The sequence below is a fragment of the Corythoichthys intestinalis genome, chromosome 14 (assembly GCF_030265065.1).
Source record: "Corythoichthys intestinalis isolate RoL2023-P3 chromosome 14, ASM3026506v1, whole genome shotgun sequence".
Classification (NCBI taxonomy): domain Eukaryota; kingdom Metazoa; phylum Chordata; class Actinopteri; order Syngnathiformes; family Syngnathidae; genus Corythoichthys; species Corythoichthys intestinalis.
In genome coordinates, this window is record NC_080408.1 from 52,002,898 (window position 1) to 52,026,820 (window position 23,923).

Sequence of the window (23,923 nt, forward strand, 5' to 3'; positions counted from 1 at the left end):
TTAGGTCGCACTGCTTAGCAGGAGGCAGAGTGAGAGAGTGTGCAAGCGTGAAGCAGAAAAAGATAAAACCCGATCCTTTTCACCTGATTCCGATCCTTTGAGAAATGGCGTGATCGGATCGGGACATTTCTAATGAATATAATGTGCTCATAGATAGTCAATCAAAGTCTTCCCAAACAGAGCTATTCAAGTCATCTGGTGAAAACTCTTCTAGTTTTACTAACGCAATATATCGCAAACAGCCCAAAAGTCGCAATGTCAGTTTTTTCCAATATCAGGCATGAAAATGGGTCAGGGGTTAAAAAGGTGAGAAAGGTGTGGAGGAAATATGTTCCGGCGTTTTGCCAAAATGTCCGCCGTCGGCAAAACGTCCTACATGTGGCGAATTTGACCATTTTAATTTTTCACATAAGGCTTAATATTCGAGTTAACGGGGGTTTAATTAGTTGAAGGAGTTGATTTCAACCACCATTGACTCGCGCTAGCTTAGCCACTTCGGAGCCCTGAAACTAACAAATAACTGTCAAACTGCACAGAATTTGTTCAAATCATTTCCAACGACTAATTAAACCCCGGCTAACTCAAAGATTAAGCCTAATGTAAAAAATTCTGAACTTCCCCTTTAAAATAAAGACCATTGAATATGGCCCTTAAAATGTTGTCTATAAAAGTTTTAGAGCAATAAAACAAACAACACAAATGAATAAAATGAACAGGAATCCTTCAAAGTATTTCATAATGGGTCCAAATTATTTTTCGAACAGATCATGTGACTATAGAACCTTAGAGACAGCCGTTTGCATTGCTTAGCCAAAACTACAGCTGAGGAGGCAAGATGGATATTTAGAATTTCTTTAAACCTAAGCTTTCAAAACCCTCAACAACAACTGAGCTTAAACCGAGGATTGAGCACGAGCAGTATCAAAAAGTCCTGGCTGTCGTGTTACCTGTTGTGCTGTAATTCCAAGTGGTGCTTGAATTGGATGCTTATAGCGGTGGACAGTCTTTTTGAGCCAGCGCAGTTTGCAGCGCACGGAGATATTTTTGTTATCTTTACTGGACAAAAATGTGAAGTAATGGCTGTGTTTCCAGTGTGCAAATGCAGCCGTTTGTAGTATATCTCCTGCCTATTTCATTGCATCCTGGCGAGGTAGTAAGGCTGTGTTGTTTTGGCCGCAAACTCCCAGCGCTCACGCATCATGGTAATACACGTGACCCTTTTTGTTCCATCCCCGATTAAAAAATGTGACATGTGATGTCACTCCCATGACTACAGTATTCTTCATTCTACACACATTATGGGGCAATAACAAAATAGTAACGCACAGGCATCAAGGAAAGTAATTTTACTCAGATTACTGATTTAGAAAAATGAACGCGTTAGATTGTTCTTTACTGAAAGAAAGTAATCAGATTAGTTACGCATTACGATACCGCGTTATTGACAACACTGCTTTTATATTACCGTTAAATACACAAGCTTGACGCTACCTTAACGGGAGCTATTTTTTCACCGGACGCTCCGGCAGTGTTCAACGCAAGCTGCAACGAACGGCAGTAACTTTGTCATACCACAAAATATGAAAACGAGAACCATTACTCACTAAATTCAATATGCTGACAAATGCATTCATCTAAAAACAATTGGGAGTGATACTTTACCTCCTCCAGCGAATGTGAATTTGTGCTTAGTACAAGATCATCTGTCGCAATTAGCGATCTTTGACGCTCTTTTTTTTTTCTTTCTTTCTCCTCCCCGCATACAAACTTGTTTCTCTCTCAGCGACTGTGATTAACCTCAATGAAGTTGCTGTCCTAGCTAAGCCTTGCCTATCATTCGTCTTTGTAAGTTTTTAGTAACTTTGTGTATTGAATTTGAAAGGAAAATGTGTGTTTTGTTTTTGACGAACTTTTTCATGAAGCTAAACTGTTGAAGCTACTCACATGTGGAAAAATACGAGTGTACAACGTTTTAAATGTATTCATTTGGTATATTTCAGTTACCACGATTTGAGAGATCAATAAATTGAAGAATTTACGCCTTGCGTTTGGAGTGCATGTTTTTGGGTTTGCTGGAATAGCGTCACTGACACACGCAGCATCAAACAGGGGAAGGGGTAAGCGCTGCCGCGCCAAGCTAATTCTGGCTGCATTTTCGACACATGAAAAATAACGAATACGTACTACTGTATGACGGAAAATTTTAGTGGTTTTGTCCCGGCCCGGCTCCCCCCCGTTTTTTAATGCACCACACACCAAGGTTGTGGGATGGTTGGGACCTGTTGGGGGTGGGGGTACCTCACGGCTGCCTCCTCACCACAGGCCCCGCCATCTCTGCACCTTTTTTAAATGCACCACACATCATACTCCACAGGAGAGCTCTGGCAAAGGGCGGTGGGACGGGCGGCTGGGCAGAAGCTCCATGCTGCGGTCCCACTGCCCCAAGCCAAGCTCTCCTATTTTAATGCATACATTGCACTACCCTCCCCTCACACCCCCATCACGGTGCTGGGTGATGGCTGCCAGTCGGGAACCTGGCAGCCACAGTAATAGGGTGGTAGGTGGGTCCCACACTTTTTTATATGGCGTGGCTCCTGGGGTGTGGCCTCCCCTCTGCCTCGGCTGCCGGCCGCGGGAGTAGGTTGGGGGGTCGGGTCCCCGATCTTGCATCGCCCCGTGGCAGTTCCTGGGCGTTCTCCTGCCTCCGCCTTCCCCTCTCTTCTCTGGCTGGGCATCCGCCCTGCGCTCCGTCGCGGGTCGCTGACTGGGCGCCGGTGTATCAGCGGGGTGTCGCCTGCACCGGCGGGGGACCCTGCCTTGCCTGGGGCTTGGTGGGCCGCTGGGGGTCCCGTGGCGTGCCGTGCCGGTTGGGGGGCTGTGGCTCGTGGCCCGGGTGGGCGGGCGGGAGTGGGTGTAGGCGTGGGGTTGGTGGTGCGTCCCCTCCTGCCATCCCTGAAGGCCGGTTGATGGGTGCGCGGGTGGCCCGGGGGACCACCCTGGGTCCCGGGGGGGGGACGATGGCTCCTTTGCTGGGCTGCGGGAGGAGGGATGGGCTGCGCATGGCCCCCCGCCCCCGCGCCCGCCCTCCCTCCCTCCCCGGGCTGGCTGGGTGGGGGCTGTGGCCCTGGGTTGGCGCCCGCGCGGCTTCTCCGCCCGTCTGCGTGGCTGTCGCGCGCCCGGTGGGGCCTGCGTGCTGCTGGATGTGGTAGGGCATTCTCGGGTCGGGGGTCCCGGTGCCGGGATTGGCGATGCGGCGGCGTAGGGTTGGTCGCCAACGGGCTTACTCGTAAGAGATTCACACGATTACTGGGTTCTAGATCACAGAACTGATTTGTGCACACTCTACCCCTTTCAATCACTTAGCTTATAGGCTTATAGACACCCCCACCCCCATTCTCCTCTTTCACTGGCCAATAGGCCCCCACATGGTGTAAACCGGAAATACATCTCGCTGACGATAGCACCAGCATATTAGTAACTAGTTTAGATGTTCAATGTATATCTAGTTGTTGTTTGTGTATGTGTTTCTTTTCCTTCTTCTCTTGTATTTCTTTTCTTCTGTCCCCCCATAATCCCTTCCTGTTCGCTGCTTTGTCATAATAAAAAGGTATTTTGAATGATCACAATGGGAGTATGTCAGACTCTCAATGTGAAACATTAAAACTGTTCAGAATCTGGGCACTTAGACTTCCATTCTCTGTGTCAAACAGCTGAACAGGACAGGTTTAAAAAAAAAAAAAAAAAAAAAAAAAAAGAAAAAAAAAAAAAAAAAAAAGAAAATTTTAGTGGTTTTGTAACCGCAACGTTTTCATAGCATGGTAATCCGTGAAGGTAACTGGCACATGCCTACAAACGACCCCCTCCCCTTAAAAATGTTTCTCCTCGGATCTACACGATTCACGTAGGTCATCCTTTTTGACTTCAAAACGGCGAATTTCGCCGAAAGGTGAGAGATTTTCATGCCTGCAATATCGTTCAACCGTACTTTAAGAGAGCTTTACTAGTTTCGGTGAGAGCGGAATTGTTTGTTGTTGGTGTGAAATACAGTTCCACACAAACGTATGTTGAGATCTTATTTAGCTTAGCAACTGGAGGCATGTGACCTGGCTCGAGTGTCGCAAACTTCCAAGAAAGCGCATTTATCAAGGTTTCATCGGCCGTGAAGCCCATGGAACAGAATGCTACGACGACGACGGTGCCTCTAGTAGAGGACGCGCACAGAGTTTGCCACATAATGCTCACTGCTGCCGGGAGCACACCCTTCCAAGGGGTTTCAATCTGCGCCTTTCAAACTAAATTTCTCGAGCCAAAAAGGCCATGGCAAAGGTTATTCATCAGAAAATAAAGAAATACAATAATTAAAAGAAAGAAAGAAAAAAAATAACTGTTTACATGTGTATTATTCGGCCTTTCTGTTTTTGGTTTGTCGCCCAACTTTATTAAAATATTCGGTTTTCAGTTACAACTAAGAACGTTGCCATCGGTAGTCCCTAGACTCTCGAGAGCCATCGGGAACACTGTGTCGGACACCACTGGTGCAACATCAGTGCCCAGCTTGCAGCACCCATTCATTTTTGCATGTGAGAGCGGCCGTCTCGTAAGTCTTGGCACGCTCGGAAAGTTGGTCTCGAATCACATTCTCACCAAAACTAGCATGGCCGTTTCAATTTCACCCTCCTATGATAAAAGCAGTGTTGTTGTTGAGAGGTCTTTTAATTTTCGTCTTAGTCTTTTGAAACAAAATACTCATTAGTCTTAGTCATATTTCAGTCCTTTCAAAATTTGTTCGTATTTTTCTAGTTTTAGTCGATGAAAGCTCAAGACGAATTTCGTCTAGTTTTAGTCAACAATTACTAAAAGTGTTTTCGTCTGTAATCTTCAAAAGTTTTAGTCCATGAATAGATATTTAAATAAATAAAAGGTTTCTAACGATTTCGAATGAACATTGACAGACGAGCACATGATTGTAGTCTACAAAAGAGGTCGGAAACCTATATCTCGCAAGCCATATATGGCTCGTTTGATGAGCACATATGGCTCTATGCCAACCCGTCATCTTAAATGTAGAACTCGCCAGCTCGCTTGACACGAACCAACTATGATGAGCTGATAGCGCATTCGCACATTAATCTTGGACACTGCAAATGTGCGTCGCAATAATATACTTCAAGTCGGGTCGCGCGGAGATGGGCGAGATCGCCTAGTGCTTTAAGTCACCACTCGGCCAGCGGCAGGTTCAGCCCCTCCCGGCTCGATGCTGGAGTATTTAAAAAATAAATAGGGGAAAATTAAACCATGAAAGGGAACTGCGTGGTACCCCAAGTCACACAGGTGCTTCACTTTCGTGACTTTTTGAACTGTCAAATCGTCGCCACTTCCAGGAGAGCGAGACTGAGATTCACGAAACGACCGCCCTGAAAGGCTCCGCCTGTCTCGGCTACTCTTACTGACACGTCACCCTAGTCGTCCCCGATTGTGGTTTTCTATTCCAGGAAATATACGCGGCGCCACACCATGTTTATATTTGTTATTTTCCTTGTGAATAGACAACTGTGCAACGATTGTAACAACCCGAGTAACGACCTTCTTTGTCGTTTTCTCAAGATTTATTCCAATCGCAACTCGGCGACTGCTCGTAAAAGCAGAGCGTGACCACCCTCTGCCTCTCGTTATGCATTCAATTGCGTTCATGAAACAAACAGTGCTTACAAAACGGAGTCCGACAAGCTGGCAAAAGAACATAGAATATACAGTATGTGTTTATATACATACATACACATAGACACACACTGTCTGGCTCTTGCGGAATCACATTTTAAAATATGTTGGGTTTTGGCTCTCTCTGTCTAAAAGGTTACCAACCCCTGGTCTACAAGAACATCACCATCTTCGTGATAATACACACTCGTCATGAAAACAGTACATTACTTTCAATTAATTAAACTCATCTGGATGGCACGAACTATAGGTAAGGTTTTCCAAGGGTTTAAGATAACACTGATGCTAAATGCTAATGCCACAAGTTACATTTAGCGTGTGATGATCACTCAGCACAAACTTTTAAAGCCTAAAGAACATGGCATATCTAGCCAAGATAAGAAAACAAAACTTACCAAACAGCACCTGACATGTGTTTCACAAAAGGCAAGTCTAGAGCCTGGAGAGGACACCGGTGAGTAAGCGTGTGTGTGGGGCAGCGGTGGTGCAGCACGTCACTAGAGTGAAATGACCAAACACTGATACAGAGTGTGCTAACTACACATACGATAAGAAAATTACACATTGTGAACTTATGACGGAAACTGTAGCAAATTTTCATCTCGTTCTCGTCTCGTCAGATGAAAACTGGAATTTGTCTCGTTATGTTTTAGTCTCCCAAAACACCTTTGTAGCTCGTCTCGTCATCGTCATGAAAAAAATTGTTCTTCAATGAAATATTTTTGTTATTGCTATCATTGACGAAAACAACACTGCGTAAAAGTCACGGCTTTCTTGTGCGACAATGAAAAATAAATATATTTGCACTTGGGATTTCCTTTCCTGGCTGGTCTTTTGCCATCGTGTGCCCCCAACCAGTCTTTGGCACCCCGCCGGTCCGTGAGAAAAATTGGAATGCCTTCACTGGTCCGCGGTGAGAAAAAGGTTGGTGACCGCTGCATTAGTTTTATCATGGGTGATGTACTGTGCGAACCACCGCTCTAAGTTGTATGATTATAAGAGTGCTAGTGTGCATCCAGTGCACATTGGGTGCAGTGCAGTGTTTGTATTCAGATAAGACCCACAATTCAAAGTTCATTCATAGCAGCAAGGCCACTTTTCCTATCACATCACGCAATGTAAAAACAAGTCATAACTTCACTCTCTCTTTCGTACAAAGACATCGAAACCATGATGCTGGGTCATCATGACCAGGGCTGCTCTAGTGCACGGCTCTGTTACAGCATGTTGCAGTGCTGCAGTGCCGTAACAGTCACAGTTCCGAGGATTGCACAAAGTGCACACACTCTTCTGGGAAAAAGATTTCTCTACACAGGGTGTGGTGACTTAACTTACTTTGATAAGAGCAGAATTGCTTCTCTGTATCCTGACCATTAAATTCCATTGGTGGTTTCACCAGAAATAGAAAGTAATTTCCAAAGTAAAACATACAACATTCTTTATTGCATATTATGATTAGTTAAATAACTAGACAACGAGACTCAACAATCAATCAATCTTTTGACTCTTAAATATGGTGCCTCTTACTTGTTAGAATATATTCAAAAAACACAAAGTCGTTAGTTTTGACTGCCTTTTTTGCTCTAGCAGCAGGCAGGTCAGCCTTCTCTAGGCTCCGCCTCCTCTCACCTGGCGCTTGGCCCAGAATGTTGCTGCAACTCCGCTAGCTCCCATTGGCCCACACTCCCATGTAGCTTCGCAAGGAGGGAAATGACTAACCTCTTTCCCTTCGTGCCCTGCCTCAACTTCCCCTTTTCTATCACCCTCTTCCCCTCTTTCGCTTTTCAGTCATATTTGCAAAGGCCGACTTTGCTGCACTCCATTGTAAGTAATTTTAACTGCTTTTTGATCTCTTTTCATGTCATGGACATGGTGGAAAGTTGTGAATGGCTGCTTTGTGCGCGTCACTGTGAGCGTGTGTGTGTGCGCGGTATTGCATGATGAGTTTGTGTTCACGCTGTGTGTGTTCATAGCAGTGGGCGGGTGAAAGTTTTATTTGTTTAGCTGACAACTATCACATTTCTAACATTTTTTCTGGATTCTTCATTCCCACAGTTGCATACCTTTTGTAGGACCGTAACCAAAAGATCACTGCCATATCCCAAAGAGTAACAAAAAAGTAAAGCTTTTAAACGTGTAACATCAGCCTAAATTCTCATTGTTTTCTCTCTCTCTCTCTCTCCCCAGAGGAAGTGCCTTTGTTGATGTGTGCCGCAGCTTTGACCTGCTTCTACCGCTGAAGCTATCTTCTCCCCGCCCCTTCTGCCTCGCTCGCTTGCTGCCACAGCTCAAGAAAAGGTGGCCGCACCCTCCTCTGACTACGCTCCGACTCGTTTGTTCATCTGCCGTCATCACCATCTACCCCCTCCCAGTGGGCTAATCTTCACCTGGACAAGCCCAGTAGCCCAGTCCAATACAAGGCCCTTGCACAGCATCACACACCTTGCCTTTACTTACCCTCGCCTTGGACCTTCTAAGCCTCCACACAGTCCTCAGTGTCTTTAAGCCCCCACCCCCAAAAAAGCAGACTACACCCAGATTATCACCTCTGTTGCCTGCTTCACCGCATCTTAACCAGAGGGCTTTCTCTCCATACTGCTTTGGCACGTGAATGTTCTAGAGAACAAACATTAACGAGCAAGAAGAGTGAACATTCAGGCAGGTTGACTCCTGGATGAAATCAATTTACTGTTTGAGAAGATGGCACAGTAAAATTTACAGCCTTACTTAGTCCTGCAACATTTCACTCTGGACAGTATCAGTTGAAACCTTTTTTTTTTTAATGTCATCTTGACTTTGCAGATAATATCAGCGTAAACCCAAAAAATTAAGTGAAGTCGTGGATTAAAACCCAAGCGGTACTTTTTTCAACTCTTAAACCGATCTCACCTGGGAGATCGTTACCATGGCTATGAACATAGCGCAGATCCGCGACACAAAGTGGCTGACGCTCGAGGTATGCAGGGAGTTCCAGAGGGGCACGTGCTCACGTTCGGACCAGGAGTGCAAGTTCGCTCATCCGGCTAAGAGTTGCCAGGTGGAAAACGGACGGGTCATCGCTTGCTTCGACTCGCTCAAGGTAAGAAAACGAAAGAGAAGCTGGGTGGTAGGTATTAGAGATTGGTATATGGGGCATTGGTATATGGGTTATCTAAAAATGATTTCAGCCGATTGCCGATATCCAAAGCCGATTTTGCTGGCTGACATTTGAGGCCGATATACTTGTTTTTCTTCAAAGCACATATATTATTATTACAGGCAATTTAAGAAAAAAAACGATTCAACTGCTTCAAACTTACACTGATGACCTGGGACTACCAAATCATGAAAGCAGCACTTCTTTTTATGATTATACACACTAAGATGTCACGACGAGATGTAAACAATTGAGAATTCAAGAGGATGCTCTCCATGCTAATGCTAGCGCGAATGCTACACTAGTGCTACGAGTTACATTTAGAGCGTAAGGATCACTCAGTCAAAGACTTCATAATGTATTGACGGGGCATGGGGTACAAGGTCTGTTTATTCTTGTGAATAAATGCTTAAATCCCTGAATTCTTTATTTAAAACAGTCTTGATTCTTGGTAAAAAGCAAAAAGACGTGCTGGTAGCATTTATTTTACGTAAATATTGCGAACTATGAGGCTAGTCAGTAAGGAAATTAGCGGCCGCTATATGTAAACAGAGATCTTTTTCCCTTGAAAATTCTTGTGAAAAAATGCTCAAATCCCTGAATTCTTTATAGATATGGATGTTAAACAGTCGATTTTTGGTTAAAAAGCAACAAAAAAAAAAAAGCGTGCAGTTAGCATTTATTTTACGTAAACATGTCAAAGTACAATGCTAGTCTGTCAGTCAATGTGGCGGCCGCCATAGAGCTTTTCCATTGAAAATTCTTGTGAATAAATGCTTAAATCCCTGAATTCTTTATAGATACGGACATAAAACAGTCTCGAGTCCTAGTTAAAAGCAAAAAAAACTGTGCAGTTAGCAGTTATTTTACGTAAATATTGCGAAGTATAATGTCAATGCTGTAGCAATTTTCTCCCATTGATTTTTTTCACGTTTCAAAATGCATGTATGGTACGAAAAATATAATAAATATCTTGAATCCTCGAGCAAATCACTCCTGAGACGATCCTTCCTGTTTGTATGCGGTAAAGCTTTTGTACTTTTTCAACCTAAATCCGGCGATGGATCCCTGCATGTGTTCACTAACTGCGACCGGCTGCGAATAACTGAAGCGAACTGTAGGACAGCCCCCTATTTGAAGGCGTTGCGCAGTGGCTTACGGTTGTGACCTGTCAATACAATTATGAAGTCTATGGATGACCTAAAACGTAAAGGATTAATTCGTTCTAGTGCTACCAAATCAACGATCGAAGCACTTCTTTTTATTATTATACATACTAAAATGTCACGACGAGATGCAAACAAATGAGAGTTAAGAGGACGCTCGCCATGCTAATGCTAATGTGAATGGTACGCTAATGCTACGAGTTACATTTAGAGTGTAAGTATCAAACAGTAAACACCTTAAGAGGCAAAAGCAGCATTGCATATTCTCTCATGCAAGATAAAAACAAATCTTACAATATTACAAAACAAGCCTGAAGCTTCCTGTAGCAGCCTGCCTTCAAGCTGCTGCAGGGTCCTTCCGGCATCCTACCGTCAGTCAGCGGCGGCCACATTTGCCCACACAGATGCCTAATCAAAATCCTTTTTTATCGGCTAATTTTTTTGTTAATCGAATTCCATATATTGGGCCGATATATCGGTCGACCTCTAGTAGACATGGATGACAAAGACCATTGATAAGACACTGAGCGCATGCAGTGTAGCAGACAAAGTCACAAGCTACAAATAGAAGTCTTCTACGGCCAGTGAAGAGCGCACCATCTGGTCCCAGCATGTGCTCTCCCTTTCGTCACGCCCATTTCTGGTCAGGTGATTAGAACATGTGATTGAGGGCCCATCGAAGTGGGGAGAGAAGTCGAAATTTGTCTGTTTCAGGAAGCAGACATTTTGCAGGCCTTCGCTGTAGCACCCGTCTTTTTCAGTCAGTCACATCAGTGTGTGGTTACACTGTAAACACTGTTGCGTAGATGTATAGCATCAACACAAACGTCTACTGAGTGGAAATACATGAAAAAGGTTGCCACATAACATCCCAGATGCCCTTAGCGCCAGTTGTCTGAACGTCTAGCGAGAAATGAGGTGATAGCGCCATCATGTAGCACACAAACCACTTCCTGTGCCTCGAGGCAGTTAGAGGGGGCTTGTTTTTTTCTGAATACAAACACACACTGTATGGGTTTGCTTCTAAGGAAAAAAGTAAGAAATCAAAATTTTGACGTCACATTTGATCGGAACTTAAATCTAGGTAGGTTTATGCTTATATCTTTTTACCCACAATTTCATGTGTGTCATGCAAGGGCGTAGGTTTGCATAGGGACGGTATGGACATAACACTACCAACTTTTCAGGATGCTCAAATTATCCCTACCAACCTTTAAGCAACCTTATTTGCAGTCACTGTACATAGGTAATTTAGTCTTCCTGTATGTTGTAAGGATAGAACTGATCCTACCATTATTAAATGAATTACAGTACTTTCATTATGTTCAGACCTACACTGACCCCTTTTCACTCGCTGGATGTGCCAGTCCATATTTTCCCCTAAAACGCACGTTTGATTGGGTGATGACTTCACCCCCCCCCCCCCCCCAACCCTAAGACGTTATTAATTTGCAGTGTGACAGTTAGTATAGGTGAAGTATAGGACGGTCAGGTCGTCAAGGTCAGTATAGGACAGATTTATTTTGCATTAATCATTTAGCCTATCAATTAATTAGGTTCATATTGGTGAGAAATGTAGCCCTGACCCCATTCACCAAATATGTTTGGTCTTATTTATGTCCCGTCCCCAGCAAAAAGTGTACATGCAAGTTATGCTGTTTTATCGTCCCTACCCATATTAAGGCCAAACCTGTGCTCTCGGCGTCATGGTCATTGGCTTAATGTGAGGAAGAGGGCTGAATTCAGGTGGCGAGAGCAGTTTGTCCATCCACTCATAAGGTGTGGTCAGATGAACAAAATCTTATTTCCTGTTTAAGTTATCTTTGCAACTGTGTAAAAAAAAAACAACAACAAAAACTAAAAAAACATAAACCAGCTAAAAGAAGACAGATTTCCTTGTTCTTAAGGAATTTCTTCCCATAAAAGCAGTGCTGTTTTGTTTTTGGCAGCCCTATTTTTTGTCTTAGTCTTTTGGACAAAAATATTTTTTAGTCTTAGTCATATTTTAGCATTTTCGTTATCAGACGAAGACTGGCATTCGTCTCGCCATGTTTTAGTCTCCCAATACACATTTTTAGCTCTTTATCGTTTCATCATTGTCATGAAAAAAGTGCTCGTTGACGAAATATTTATCGTTATTGTCATCATTGACGAAAACAACACATTTCATGTTACATAGGTATTAACTGTTAACTGTACACCTTCTAATAGTTGCCAGCCAATCAATTTTTAATCAGAAAAAAACTGTTTTGACGGATAGTTTACAGTAGAATACGTTGTAAATTGTTTTGGAGCCTCAAAAGACAAAATATGATAATCTTATGCAGTAAACAACTGTCCCACAGATACATACAGTATGTCTATGCATACAATAATGTTCCAGTATATTACAAGCTTAACCGCAGCGCTACTGTGCTTTTAATGCTACACAATCAAAGGGTACTCCCGAGTTGTTGTTTCAACTTTAAAAAAACAAAAACTTGGAGACAAAGGTGAGGTATTCTAAATACTAATTTGGACAACATCTTCAACATTAAGCAGTGTGCTAAGTGTTTTGCGCAATATGTCTATGCAGAACTAAAAATTTTATTGTATAGTGTACCACACCAAGCCATATATCATGGAACTGGAATATGATTTGTGAACTACTTTGGTAGAGTTTAGTAGATTATCTTTTGAAAAGTTAAGAAACAGAAGCGCCACAAAAACCGTTACAAATGACCCACATCTATTTAAACTGAATGTCGTGATCCCAGCATTCAATACAGTGTCAACTTTCACCGACACAGCAGTAGAGCAGCAACTTGCCGATTGAAGCCTCTTGATATGTGAACACGTGTTTGAATTGTCTTTCATGCTGACAGAATCAGCTACCACCCCGAAAGGAGTAACTGGCAGAGGCACATAGGTTTATTCCAGTGAACTGACGGCCTTATTTTGGAACTTAGTGTTTTAATGCAGAGGGATGTTCGTTGTCAAGACTTATGAAAAACCCACATTGGAAACCGAAACAGTGTGGGTATCATGTATTTTGATTGTTCCGTCGCAGCTTTACACTTCAACTGAGGCGTAAAGCTATGAGCTCACTTATTCACGTTCACATTCCTCCGTATCGCTTGTCACCCTCATTATGCGGTGGTCTGACCCCGCCCCTTCTTCTGTGTCCTGCAGCCACTTGGATATGCATGTGCACACTCTTACTGCATGTGAGAGAGGATCGACCTTCTTCTGGAGTGTGTATAATTAGAACAGGTCTCACATGATCATCAGCGCATAGCTGAATAGGTCACACCCAAACCCAGTCACTTCACCAACAGTCTTTTTTTTTCTCTAGCTGGCCTCTTTTTATCATGCGACACACACTTGAGTGTCCAAGATAGAATTTTGAAACCGTTCCTACTCTACCATACTAGGGAGAAAGGCTTTTGGAAGCTTTGTTCATTAAAACATTTTCACAACATTAATGAGATATCTTCCTCAAAAAGGAAAATCAATATGTTCAACGAGGCCTCGATGTGTCTGCAAATTCGCCAGCACACTGCCCTCCTTGCTGTCTGTGTATCTGGTGGTGCAGGCAGCTCAGTAATGTGGAAGAGGTGTAAATATTTGGAGGAAGATAATGACTGGCTGAACCCCCCTCATTTTAAAGTTGGCTTGTAACTTTTTAATGATTAACTCCTGAGTGAAAGGTTAAGTATGCTTGCAACTGGTTACACTCACAATTGAAAAGCCAAGCACCTGCTGTGGGCACGGGGGAGGAATAAATCAAGCACATACATCAGACATAAAGTAGATAAGGGTGTGACAAAATATCGAAATGGCGATATATTGTGATACTTTGTATCCCAAAAGGTTGTCGTTATGCTCCTGCCTAGAATCGAGACTGTTTTCCGTCCAAATCTATAAATAATTCAGGAAATTAAGCATTTATTCACAAGAATTTTCACCGGAAAAGCTCTTTTTAAATATGGAAGCCGCTATATTGACAGACTAGCATCATTCTTCGAAATATTTACGAAAAATAAATGTTAACTGCCCGGTTTTTCGCTCTTTTAACAATGAATTGAGACTGCTTTACATCCATATCTATAAAGAATTCAGGGGTTTAAGCAATTATTCACAAGAATTTTCACCGGAAAAGCTCTGTTTACATACAGCGGCCGCTGCATTGACTAAAAGACTAGCATCATACTTCGACATATTTACGTAAAATAAATGATTACTGCATGGTTTTTTTTGCTTTAAACCAAGAATCGAGACTATTTAAGGTCCATATCTGGAAAGAATTTAGGGATTTAAGCATTTATGCACGAGAATTTTTACTGGGAAAGCTCTGTTTACATATGGCCGCCGCTGCATTGACTAAAAGACTAGCATCGTACTTCGACATATTTATGTAAAATAAATGCTAACTGCACGTTTTTTTTTTTCTTTTAACCAAGATTTAAGAGTGTTTTACGTCCATATCTATAAAGAATTCAGGGATTTAAGCATTTATTCACAAGAATTTTCAACAGAAAAAGCTCTTTGTCTGTGATTCCACTCGGTCAGCTTTGACGGCCACGCCAACAATGCAGGCCCCAATGTATCGATAATGTGAGCTGTTCCATTTTTCCTCCACACATGATGTTGTAAGTTACTCCCAAACAAGTCAACTTTGGTTTCATCAGTCCACAAAATATTTTGCCAAAACTTCTGTGGAATGTCCAAGTGCCTTTTTGCGAACATTAAACGAGTAACAATGTTTTTTTAGACAGTAGTGGCGTTCTGCGTGGAGTCCTTCCATGAATACCATTCTTGGCCATCGTTTTACATAAAGTTGATGTGTGCACAGAAGATATTTGACTCTGCCTGTGATTTCTCTAAGTCTTTAGCAGACACTCTAGGGTTCTTTTTTACTTCTCTGAGTATTCTGCACTGAACTCTTGGTGTCATCTTTGGTGGACAGCCACTCCTTGGGAAAGAAGCAACAGTGCCAAACTCTCTCCATTTGTAGACAACGTCTCTGACTGTCGTTGATGAACATCAAGACTTTTAGAGATGGTTTTGTATCCTTTCCCAACTTTATACAAATCAACAATCCTTGATCGCAGGTCTTCAGGCAGCTCTTTTGACCGAGCCATGATGCACATCAGACAATGCTTTTCATCAAAACAATTATTACCAGGTGTGTGTGTTTTATAGTGGACAGGGCAGCATTAAGCCACTCATCAGTGAATGGGCACACACCTGACTTAAATTGTTTGGTAAAAATTGGTTTCAATTGCTCTTTAAGTCTCTTTAGGCAGAGTGTTCATTTACTTATTTCCCCCCTTCTTTCATTGTTTGCATGCTATTCTCATTAAAATATGAAACATGGAAAATGAATGAATGAATGAATGAATGAACCTATGAATGTTTGGTTGGGTTTAGTTAAAGCAGACACTGTTTTTACATCCGTGTGATTTTGACAAAGATCAGATTACATGATGATTTTATGCAGAAATGTGAGAAATTCCAAAGGGTTCAGATACTTTTTTATGCCACTGTAGGAGCGTCAACTTGTAATTAAATCCAAAGGTTTCACATATTTTCTCCACCCTGCACCATGATATTTAGATCCAAGGTTCAGTTAAAAAAAATTACACACCCACATTTTTGTGTGAAGTAATAATTAAGCTGATTGTTTTTGTTGTGACTTATATAAGGATCAGATCAGTTTACGATGAATTAATACCGAAATTCAAGTAATCCACGGGGTTTATTTTTCTCATAACTATTAGTATAGATATTTTATGATGTATCGCGCCATTTCTTTAAATTTTGCAATAAACTTCATCTACATTAGGTATTTGTTCTGTTACACACAAACAACATGATTACAGTGCTACCACAACATATGATCCTTTCACCATCCGACGTAAAATTTGACTCGTCATTTGTCTCGACTAGGGATGTCCCGATCCGATCACGTGATCAGAAATCGGGCCGATCGCGCCGTTTTTCAAAGGATCGGAATCATGTTTTTAATTAAAAATATATATTTCTGTTTTGTGAAGTGAAGGCTCTGTAGCCCTATGATCAAAGGCACAGATGTGTCAATTGTCAGTTGAATACACACTCATGGTAGTATGCGCTGGCAACTTACTGTGTAAGTGAGAGGCTGTTCTCAGCAGCGTGAGTGGACTCACTCAATGAAGCTTTTAATAAAGACAAGCATTTTTGTACGTTTTTTTGTTTAAAAATAATTCACATTATGAAGGCAACACGGTGGGACTGTAGCATGTTATAAACATTTATTGAATTTTTTTTTCGCTGTCGGATCGGGACTTGGTTTCGGCAGATTCTCAAAATCGGGTAACTCGGATTCAGATGCAAAAATATGCAATCGGGACATGCCTAGTTTCAACATATGACGTAATGCTCCAAATACAACGATTTTTGATAGTGTCGCAATTTCATTGTTTTCCTGCATAACAGACGCACGGCGGATTTTCTTGCAACTAGGCACAGGTGGTGAAAAAAAATTACGCTTAGCATTGAAATTAGATGAAAATGACAGAAATACAGTACAGGGATGTGGTGTGAGCGTCAGTGAATTGGTTTGACAATACAGCCGGAATATGTCTACGATCTCGACGGTACTCCTCAGTCCCCAGTCTTTATAAGTTAAGGTGACAGTTATTGTTACTGTAACATCGGCAAAGAAATCGCCAGTTTTGTCAGATTTTTAATAATTGATTTCAGAACTTGTGCAACACAAAGCGGCTGCTGTTTGCCGTAGCTGACGCCAACAGCAACAGAACACGGAAAGAGAAAGTAAAAACTCTACCGCACCTCTCTAACTCTGTCGTCAGTCACATGATGCGTTCAGGAACAGCATGCAAAACACAAACGCCACATTAGAACCCGATTCGTTACATTATTATTTATATTATTATTATTCTGAATTGTATGTATATATATATATATATATATATATATATATATATATATATATACAGTGCCTTGCAAAAGTATTCGGCCCCCTTGAACCTTGCAACCTTTCGCCACATTTCAGGCTTCAAACATAAAGATATAAAATTTTAATTTTTTGTCAAGAATCAACAACAAGTGGGACACAGTCGTGAAATGGAACAAAATTTATTGGATAATTTAAACTTTTTTAACAAATAAAAAACTGAAAAGTGGGGCGTGCAATATTATTCGGCCCCCTTGCGCTAATCCTTTGTAGCGCCACCTTTTGCTCCAATTACAGCTGCAAGTCGCTTGGGGTATGTTTCTATCAGTTTTGCACATCGAGAGACTGACATTCTTGCCCATTCTTCCTTGCAAAACAGCTCGAGCTCAGTGAGGTTGGATGGAGAGTGTTTGTGAACAGCAGTCTTCAGCTCTTTCTACAGATTCTCGATTGAATTCAGGTCTGGACTTTGACTTGGCCATTCTAACACCTGGATACGTTTATTTTTGAACCATTCCATTGTAAATTTGGCTTTATGTTTTGGATCATTGTCCTGTTGGAAGATAAATCTCCGTCCCAGTCTCAGGTCTTGTGCAGATACCAGCAGGTTTTCTTCCAGAATGTTCCTGTATTTGGCTGCATCCATCTTCCCGTCAATTTTAACCATCTTCCCTGTCCCTGCTGAAGAAAAGCAGGCCCAAACCATGATGCTGCCACCACCATGTTTGACAGTGGGGATGGTGTGTTCAGGGTGATGAGCTGTGTTGCTTTTACGCCAAACATATCGTTTTGCATTGTGGCCAAAAAGTTCAATTTTGGTTTCATCTGACCAGAGCACCTTCTTCTACATGTTTGGTGTGTCTCCCAGGTGGCTTGTGGCAAACTTTAAACAAGACTTTTATGGATATCTTTGAGAAATGGCTTTCTTCTTGCCACTCTTCCATAAAGGCCAGATTTGTGCAGTGTACAACTGATTGTTGTCCTATGGACAGACTCTCCCACCTCAGCTGTAGATCTCTGCAGTTCATCCAGAGTGATCATGGGCCTCTTGGCTGCATCTCTGATCAGTTTTCTTCTTGTTTGAGAAGAAAGTTTGGAAGTACGGCCGGGTCTTGGTGGATTTGCAGTGGTCTGATGCTCCTTCCATTTCAATATGATGGCTTGCACAGTGCTCCTTGAGATGTTTAAAGCTTGGGAAATCTTTTTGTATCCAAATCCGGCTTTAAACTTCTCCACAACAGTATCTCGGACCTGCCTGGTGTGTTCCTTGGTTTTCATAATGCTCTCTGCACTTTAAACAGAACCCTGAGACTATAACAGAGCAGGTGCATTTATACGGAGACTTGATTACACACAGGTGGATTTTATTTATCATCTTTCGGTCATTTAGGACAACATTGGATCATTCAGAGATCCTCACTGAACTTCTGGAGTGAGTTTGCTGCACTGAAAGTAAATGGGGCCGAATAATATTGCACGCCCCACTTTTCAGTTTTTTATTTGTTAAAAAAGTTTAAATTATCCAATAAATGTTGTTCCACTTCACGATTGTGTCCCACTTGTTGTTGATTCTTGACAAAAAAATTAAATTTCATATCTTTATGTTTGAAGCCTGAAATGTGGCGAAAGGTTGCAAGATTCAAGAGGCCGAATACTTTTGCAAGGCACTGTATATATATATATATATATATATATATATATATATATATATATATATATATATATATATATATATATGCATATATATATATATATATATATATATATATATATATATATATGTATGTATATATTTTTTGCTATGTGTAATTGCAATGTGTAATTGTACCAGCAGTATTTATTAAAGATTTAGTGTAGGTTTTTGGGCTGTGGAACGAATTGTAATGTATTTTTATGGAAAGTCCTGCTCGACATACAACCATTTTGACTTACAAACCAGGTCCTGGAACGAATTAAATTCGTATGCAGAGGTATTACTGTATAAGACAAGGGTTGTTGTTTCCTGTCTTTATCCAACAATTCAGAATTTACAATTGAGAGTCTGTTTTCTGTCAATTAAGTGATAATATAAAAGGAGAAACAAGAATGAGAGGTATGCTAAACCTGATGAGTGAAGTAATTACATGTAACCATGAGCTCATTTGTGTAATTAGATGCTGTATGTGTTATTCTCATGACAAACGCATTGCCTAATGACTTTTTAAAAACATTTTTAGACGTAAAGAAAATGTACTAAAACCATTTGAAGCAAGCCTATTCTTGTCACACATTTTCTTTCCACTGGTGCTTATTTTCACTTTCCCTCCATCTTGATTTGCCGCTCAGTCTGGTTTTTACTTCAGGCCACACCCATGGGTCACATTACTCACATGCGCGCACACGAGCACACACATGAATCCATGTGGTTTTAGGTAAATGACATCAACCCTGACCTGGTGTGAACCCACCAGCAGCAGGGCTTCGTCTAACCAAACAAAGCCCACTCTGTCGTAAAATGAGCGGCTCGCTAACGGTCTAAAACGGGAATAGTTTGAATACGTACTGCCACGCCATTGACCACGTCGTCTGTCTGCTCACTCACTCGACACACCCACCGTGATCTTGTCTGCCCCGTGAAGAAAAACAGGCCGACCGTGTGCGCATGCACGTGCGTATTATATCTGTGTTAGTGGTGCTGTTGGAGCAGGTTCCTACTCGGAGCCAAGATTACATTCCCACAGAGCCGAAGGCCTCATACCTTATCTTCCCTCTATCCCGTTCCCTCTATCTGTCTCTCCTATTTTTCTCATGCTATGACAGCGTGTTTATGTCGAGTAGTTAGGTATCACAGTCAGGTAAAGCACAAACACAGTGGTGTAAATATTTGTTAGGTTGCTAGTGGACAGCAGTTATCGTGCTCTGGAATAAAATCAACATGGCAGGCACAGTGTGCGGCTGTGTTCGAGCTTGAGTTCAGGGGGCTAATGTCTATTTGACACTTCTGTCACAATGCTGGCACCAAATTAAATGATACAATACACATGGCCCCTTTTGAGCAACAGTTACCATTTTAGTAGCCAACACAGCAGTTGCTATAATCCACAACTGTCCACTTTGATGTACAGTATTAGACCTGGTTTAACCTCCGCTGGCCCACGTGCAATGGACCTATCGCAAAACCACGCCCCCAAATCACAAAAGTCGGTAACATAGCCGAAGAGTTGCATAGGATTACTGTAAGGTCGTGACTTAAAACAACTTTTTTATAACTTTAAAATAGCAAAACTCGATTGCTGTGCGCAGGGTACCTGTAATTCCGACACCATGGACCCTGAAAGATTGGGGGGAAGATTTTTTTTGTGCCTTTTTCAAAGCCTAAAAGAATTAAGGCATGCCAAATGCACGTTATGGATAAGGCTCTGTCGTCGACCACATAAACAACAGAATGTCAAGACAGTCACCCAAGGACACTTATGCTTGCTCAAAGGTAAGTTAATTGTCCATTTGTAAAAAATAATAATATTAATTGATAGGATTTAGTAAAAACGTAGACATAACTATTAACGTTAGTTTGCTAACATTTGACGGGCCTACTTGTTTACTAGCCTGTCACTACACAAATAGAATAAAATTGACCTAATCGAAGCTGTCAAGACCCCAGCGCTGAAAGTCCAAAGTAACCACCACAAACTTTCGATAAAAAAAAGATGATGTACCATACAGGCCGGAATATAAGACGGTGTTTTTTGCATCGGAATAAGACTGAAAAAGTGGGAGTCGTCTTATATTCGGGGTCTAGACATTATACCCATTCACAAGGCTAGATGGCGCCAGATATCAATTAAGTGAATGCTGAACTTGAAGAGTAATGTTCTGTCATGACAGATCTCATCTACTCTCAAGTTTAACTGGTTTGCATTATTTTGTTGCAATGTTTTTCCTTATTCAGATTTGTTTCAAGACTACAGTTACAGTTAGAACTTACTTTGATGGTTAATGCAGTTATTGCAATTTTGTTGTTTTGTCACAATAGATTGGTTTATTTACATTTCAAAAACCAGAAGCCATTCATTTACGAATGTGATTGCAGTTTTAGTTTACATATTTAAATGTTCAGATATTAAGATTTGAATGAGGCAAAATAACATGCTTTTTCTCTCAAATATATTGTTATAATCATTTGTTTCGGATTACTGTAATTATTTTCTGTATAAAAATTAATTTGGTGTTCAAAAAGTCTTTTTTTGAAACTTGAGTCTTGAAAATGAGGGGGTCGTCTTATAATCAGGGCCGTCTTATATTTGGGCCAATACGTTTCTTACATTTGGTCATGGACGCACATGAACGAAAGTTCTCACGCACACACCTAGCATTTGGCTGTGGTCATCTTGAATGCACGCACACCGCTTCTGTTAACGTGGAGCATTTATTTACGTCGTATTCATGTTGCACATGATGTAAGTTGTTTATCTAGCACTTCACCAACTGAATGTGAAAAACTGCATATTCATTGCCACAAAGGCTTTGGGAGAAAAAATTGACAGACCACGTGACATAACGTTACAAAGTAGCTAACCTTATAGCTCGACAGATATTCGGGATGTGGGGTTTCTCGTTTTGAAGTTGCGAGTGGTAGCATTTCGCCTCGAATATGATAATGGTCTGTTCTCTCTAGAGTTTAATATCATGGACATACCGCTCTACTGCATAGTACAACCCTCTCTGTCTGCTTCTAGACAAAAGTCATTAAAAAACAAACAAAAAACATTTTATTAAAAAAAAAAAAAAAAAAAAAAAAAAAAAAGGAGTGTATTTCCAGTTGTGGTAGTGCAAATTCAGAAATTTGAACTCCCAGCATCATCCATAAATCGTTCGTTCACTCAATCAATGTCACTGAAGCACCTTTGGGACATATATCCTGCTAAATTCCCGTTTTAGTTGATGTGTGATTTACCCGTGTCATGGCTTTCACACATGGGGAGATTTACTGGTACTACTTTCAGACATGTCCCTCGTTGGCAACTCGGCGCTCTCTGTGCGGGAAGGGTGGGGGCGCGGGTATAACCAGGATATTACGTCATTTTTGGTCGGCATCGGCAACAAGATAATACTGACATTTCCAAAGATGGACGATGGACTGCAGTGTTTCCCCTAGGATTTTTTGAAGCTGCGGTGGTGGGCTGCATCGGAGTCGGACTGCCTCACCATGTCGTGCCACGGCAAAATTGCGTCATATCATGACATTTTTTTTTTCACATTTTGCTTCCCAAAAAGAACCATAACAAAGATCTATTTGAAATATTTCATGAGCCAGGCTAATGTCGTAGCTTTCAGCTACGGTTCATGTACGTAAAATGCGTAGCTGATTACAGTTACATTACCCTACGTAATAATACGACTGTTTTTTCTCATAGCAAATAGTATGATTTACATTTCGTAGTCTTTGTTTTTCCTTTTATTTGGCCCTAATATGTACTACATTGACACAACAATGATAGTACTTCTGTTAATGGACCAATGGCATAGATTTGCATAGGGACGTTAGGGACATAACACTAGGAACTTTTCAGGATGCTCAAATTGTCCCCACCAAATTTTAAGCAACCTTTTTGCATTATATAATGAGTTTAGTTATAGAGGTCATTTAGATTGTCTTCACATATTTTGTAAGGATATAATTGACCCTACTATTATTAAGTGAATTACTTTCACTATGTTCAGACTTACACTGACACCATTTCCCCCCCTCAAACGCACGTTTGATTGGCAGATGACTAAATTCCCTTGTTTTCAATCTACTAGAAATAAGTGAAATTATCTGCCAGTGCTTTAAGTAAATTTTACTCAGATTTCTTGAAATAAGATTATTTTCAGATAGTTATTTTTTCAACACACTTATTTTAAGCAAAAAAACAAACTTTTTTTTTCGTCAGGAATGTTAATTCAACAAGTGTTATCGTTCTAAACATTATTTGAAAGAATTTTTCCTCTGTTGAAAAATTACCAAGCTTTAGATGTATGGGCTTAATAAGAACAAATGGTAATATTTACCTAAGGTAAATTGAATAATCTGACCCACTAATCTGTTAACTAGTCTTTAACACTCAAAACAAGATGGAGAAAATTATTCAAATAGATTTCAGAAAAATCCTCTTATTAAAACGTTCTAAATTTGCAGTGTGAAAGTTGGTATGTCAATACAGATTTGTTTTTGCATTGATCATTTAGCCTATCAATTAATTAGGTTCAAATTGGTGGTGAGAAATGCAGCCCTGACCCCCGTTCACCCAATCTGTTGGGTCTTACAACGGTAATGTCCGTCCCAAGCAAAAAGTGTACATGCAGGTTATGCTGTTATATCGTCCCTACAAATATTGACCTACGCCCTTGTAATGGATCAATTTCAAGGAGTAGGGGGAATTTTCAATTGCCCTGTAAAGAGATTTCCACACAAACTCACATTGAGGTACCAATTAGCTCAGCAAGGAGAAGTATGAGAGTCATTTTTCGAGTGTCCCAGAGCTTGCGAAACTTTGATGAAAAGAGCGCATTTATCAAGGTTTCGTCAGACGTGATTGCGTATATCCGTCCGCCGAAACAGCCTGGTAGCAGATATAATAAGTACGCCTGCCCCTCTGCTATTGAACACGTCGTTGATATTAGCGCTCTCCCCGCCTCTCGGCGCAATTTCATTCAAACTTGCCATTCCGTCCAAGACGGCCGTCCACTGCTAACTTTCGCCGAAAAGTCAGATCCAAAATACTGTAATGCCCAGGATGGGGGGAAGAAGGAGAGGAGTCTGTATTGGCTTACCCACTTTATTGTGGAAACGGTAATAAAGAAAAACAATAACAAAATAACAGCGGGCTTCTGTGACATGCGACCGCTATCTCGCTTCCCTCTATGTCACAGCTCCTCGTCCGATTGTCTCTTAAGGGGGCCTCGCTGAGTTACGTACATTACAATACACAATGAATTGGTTGC

The 23,923-nt window shown here is 41.3% G+C and overlaps 1 protein-coding gene across 16 annotated transcripts in view; it reads left to right on the forward strand.

The window, feature by feature from the left end:
* The window catches only part of mbnl1 (muscleblind-like splicing regulator 1), a 139,614-nt gene that overhangs the window by 46,145 nt on the left and 69,546 nt on the right, over positions 1-23,923 (forward strand). For 14 of the 16 annotated variants that reach the window (XM_057857372.1, XM_057857370.1, XM_057857371.1 and 11 more), the window contains one exon: positions 7,906-8,797. In XM_057857372.1, coding sequence (XP_057713355.1) covers positions 8,624-8,797 — 174 coding nt within the window. In that variant the 5' untranslated portion in view covers positions 7,906-8,623. Of the gene's footprint in view, positions 1-7,377; positions 7,543-7,815; positions 7,838-7,905; positions 8,798-23,923 lie in introns of those variants that run through there. The other 2 variants (XM_057857375.1, XM_057857376.1) reach the window with 2 other exon arrangements.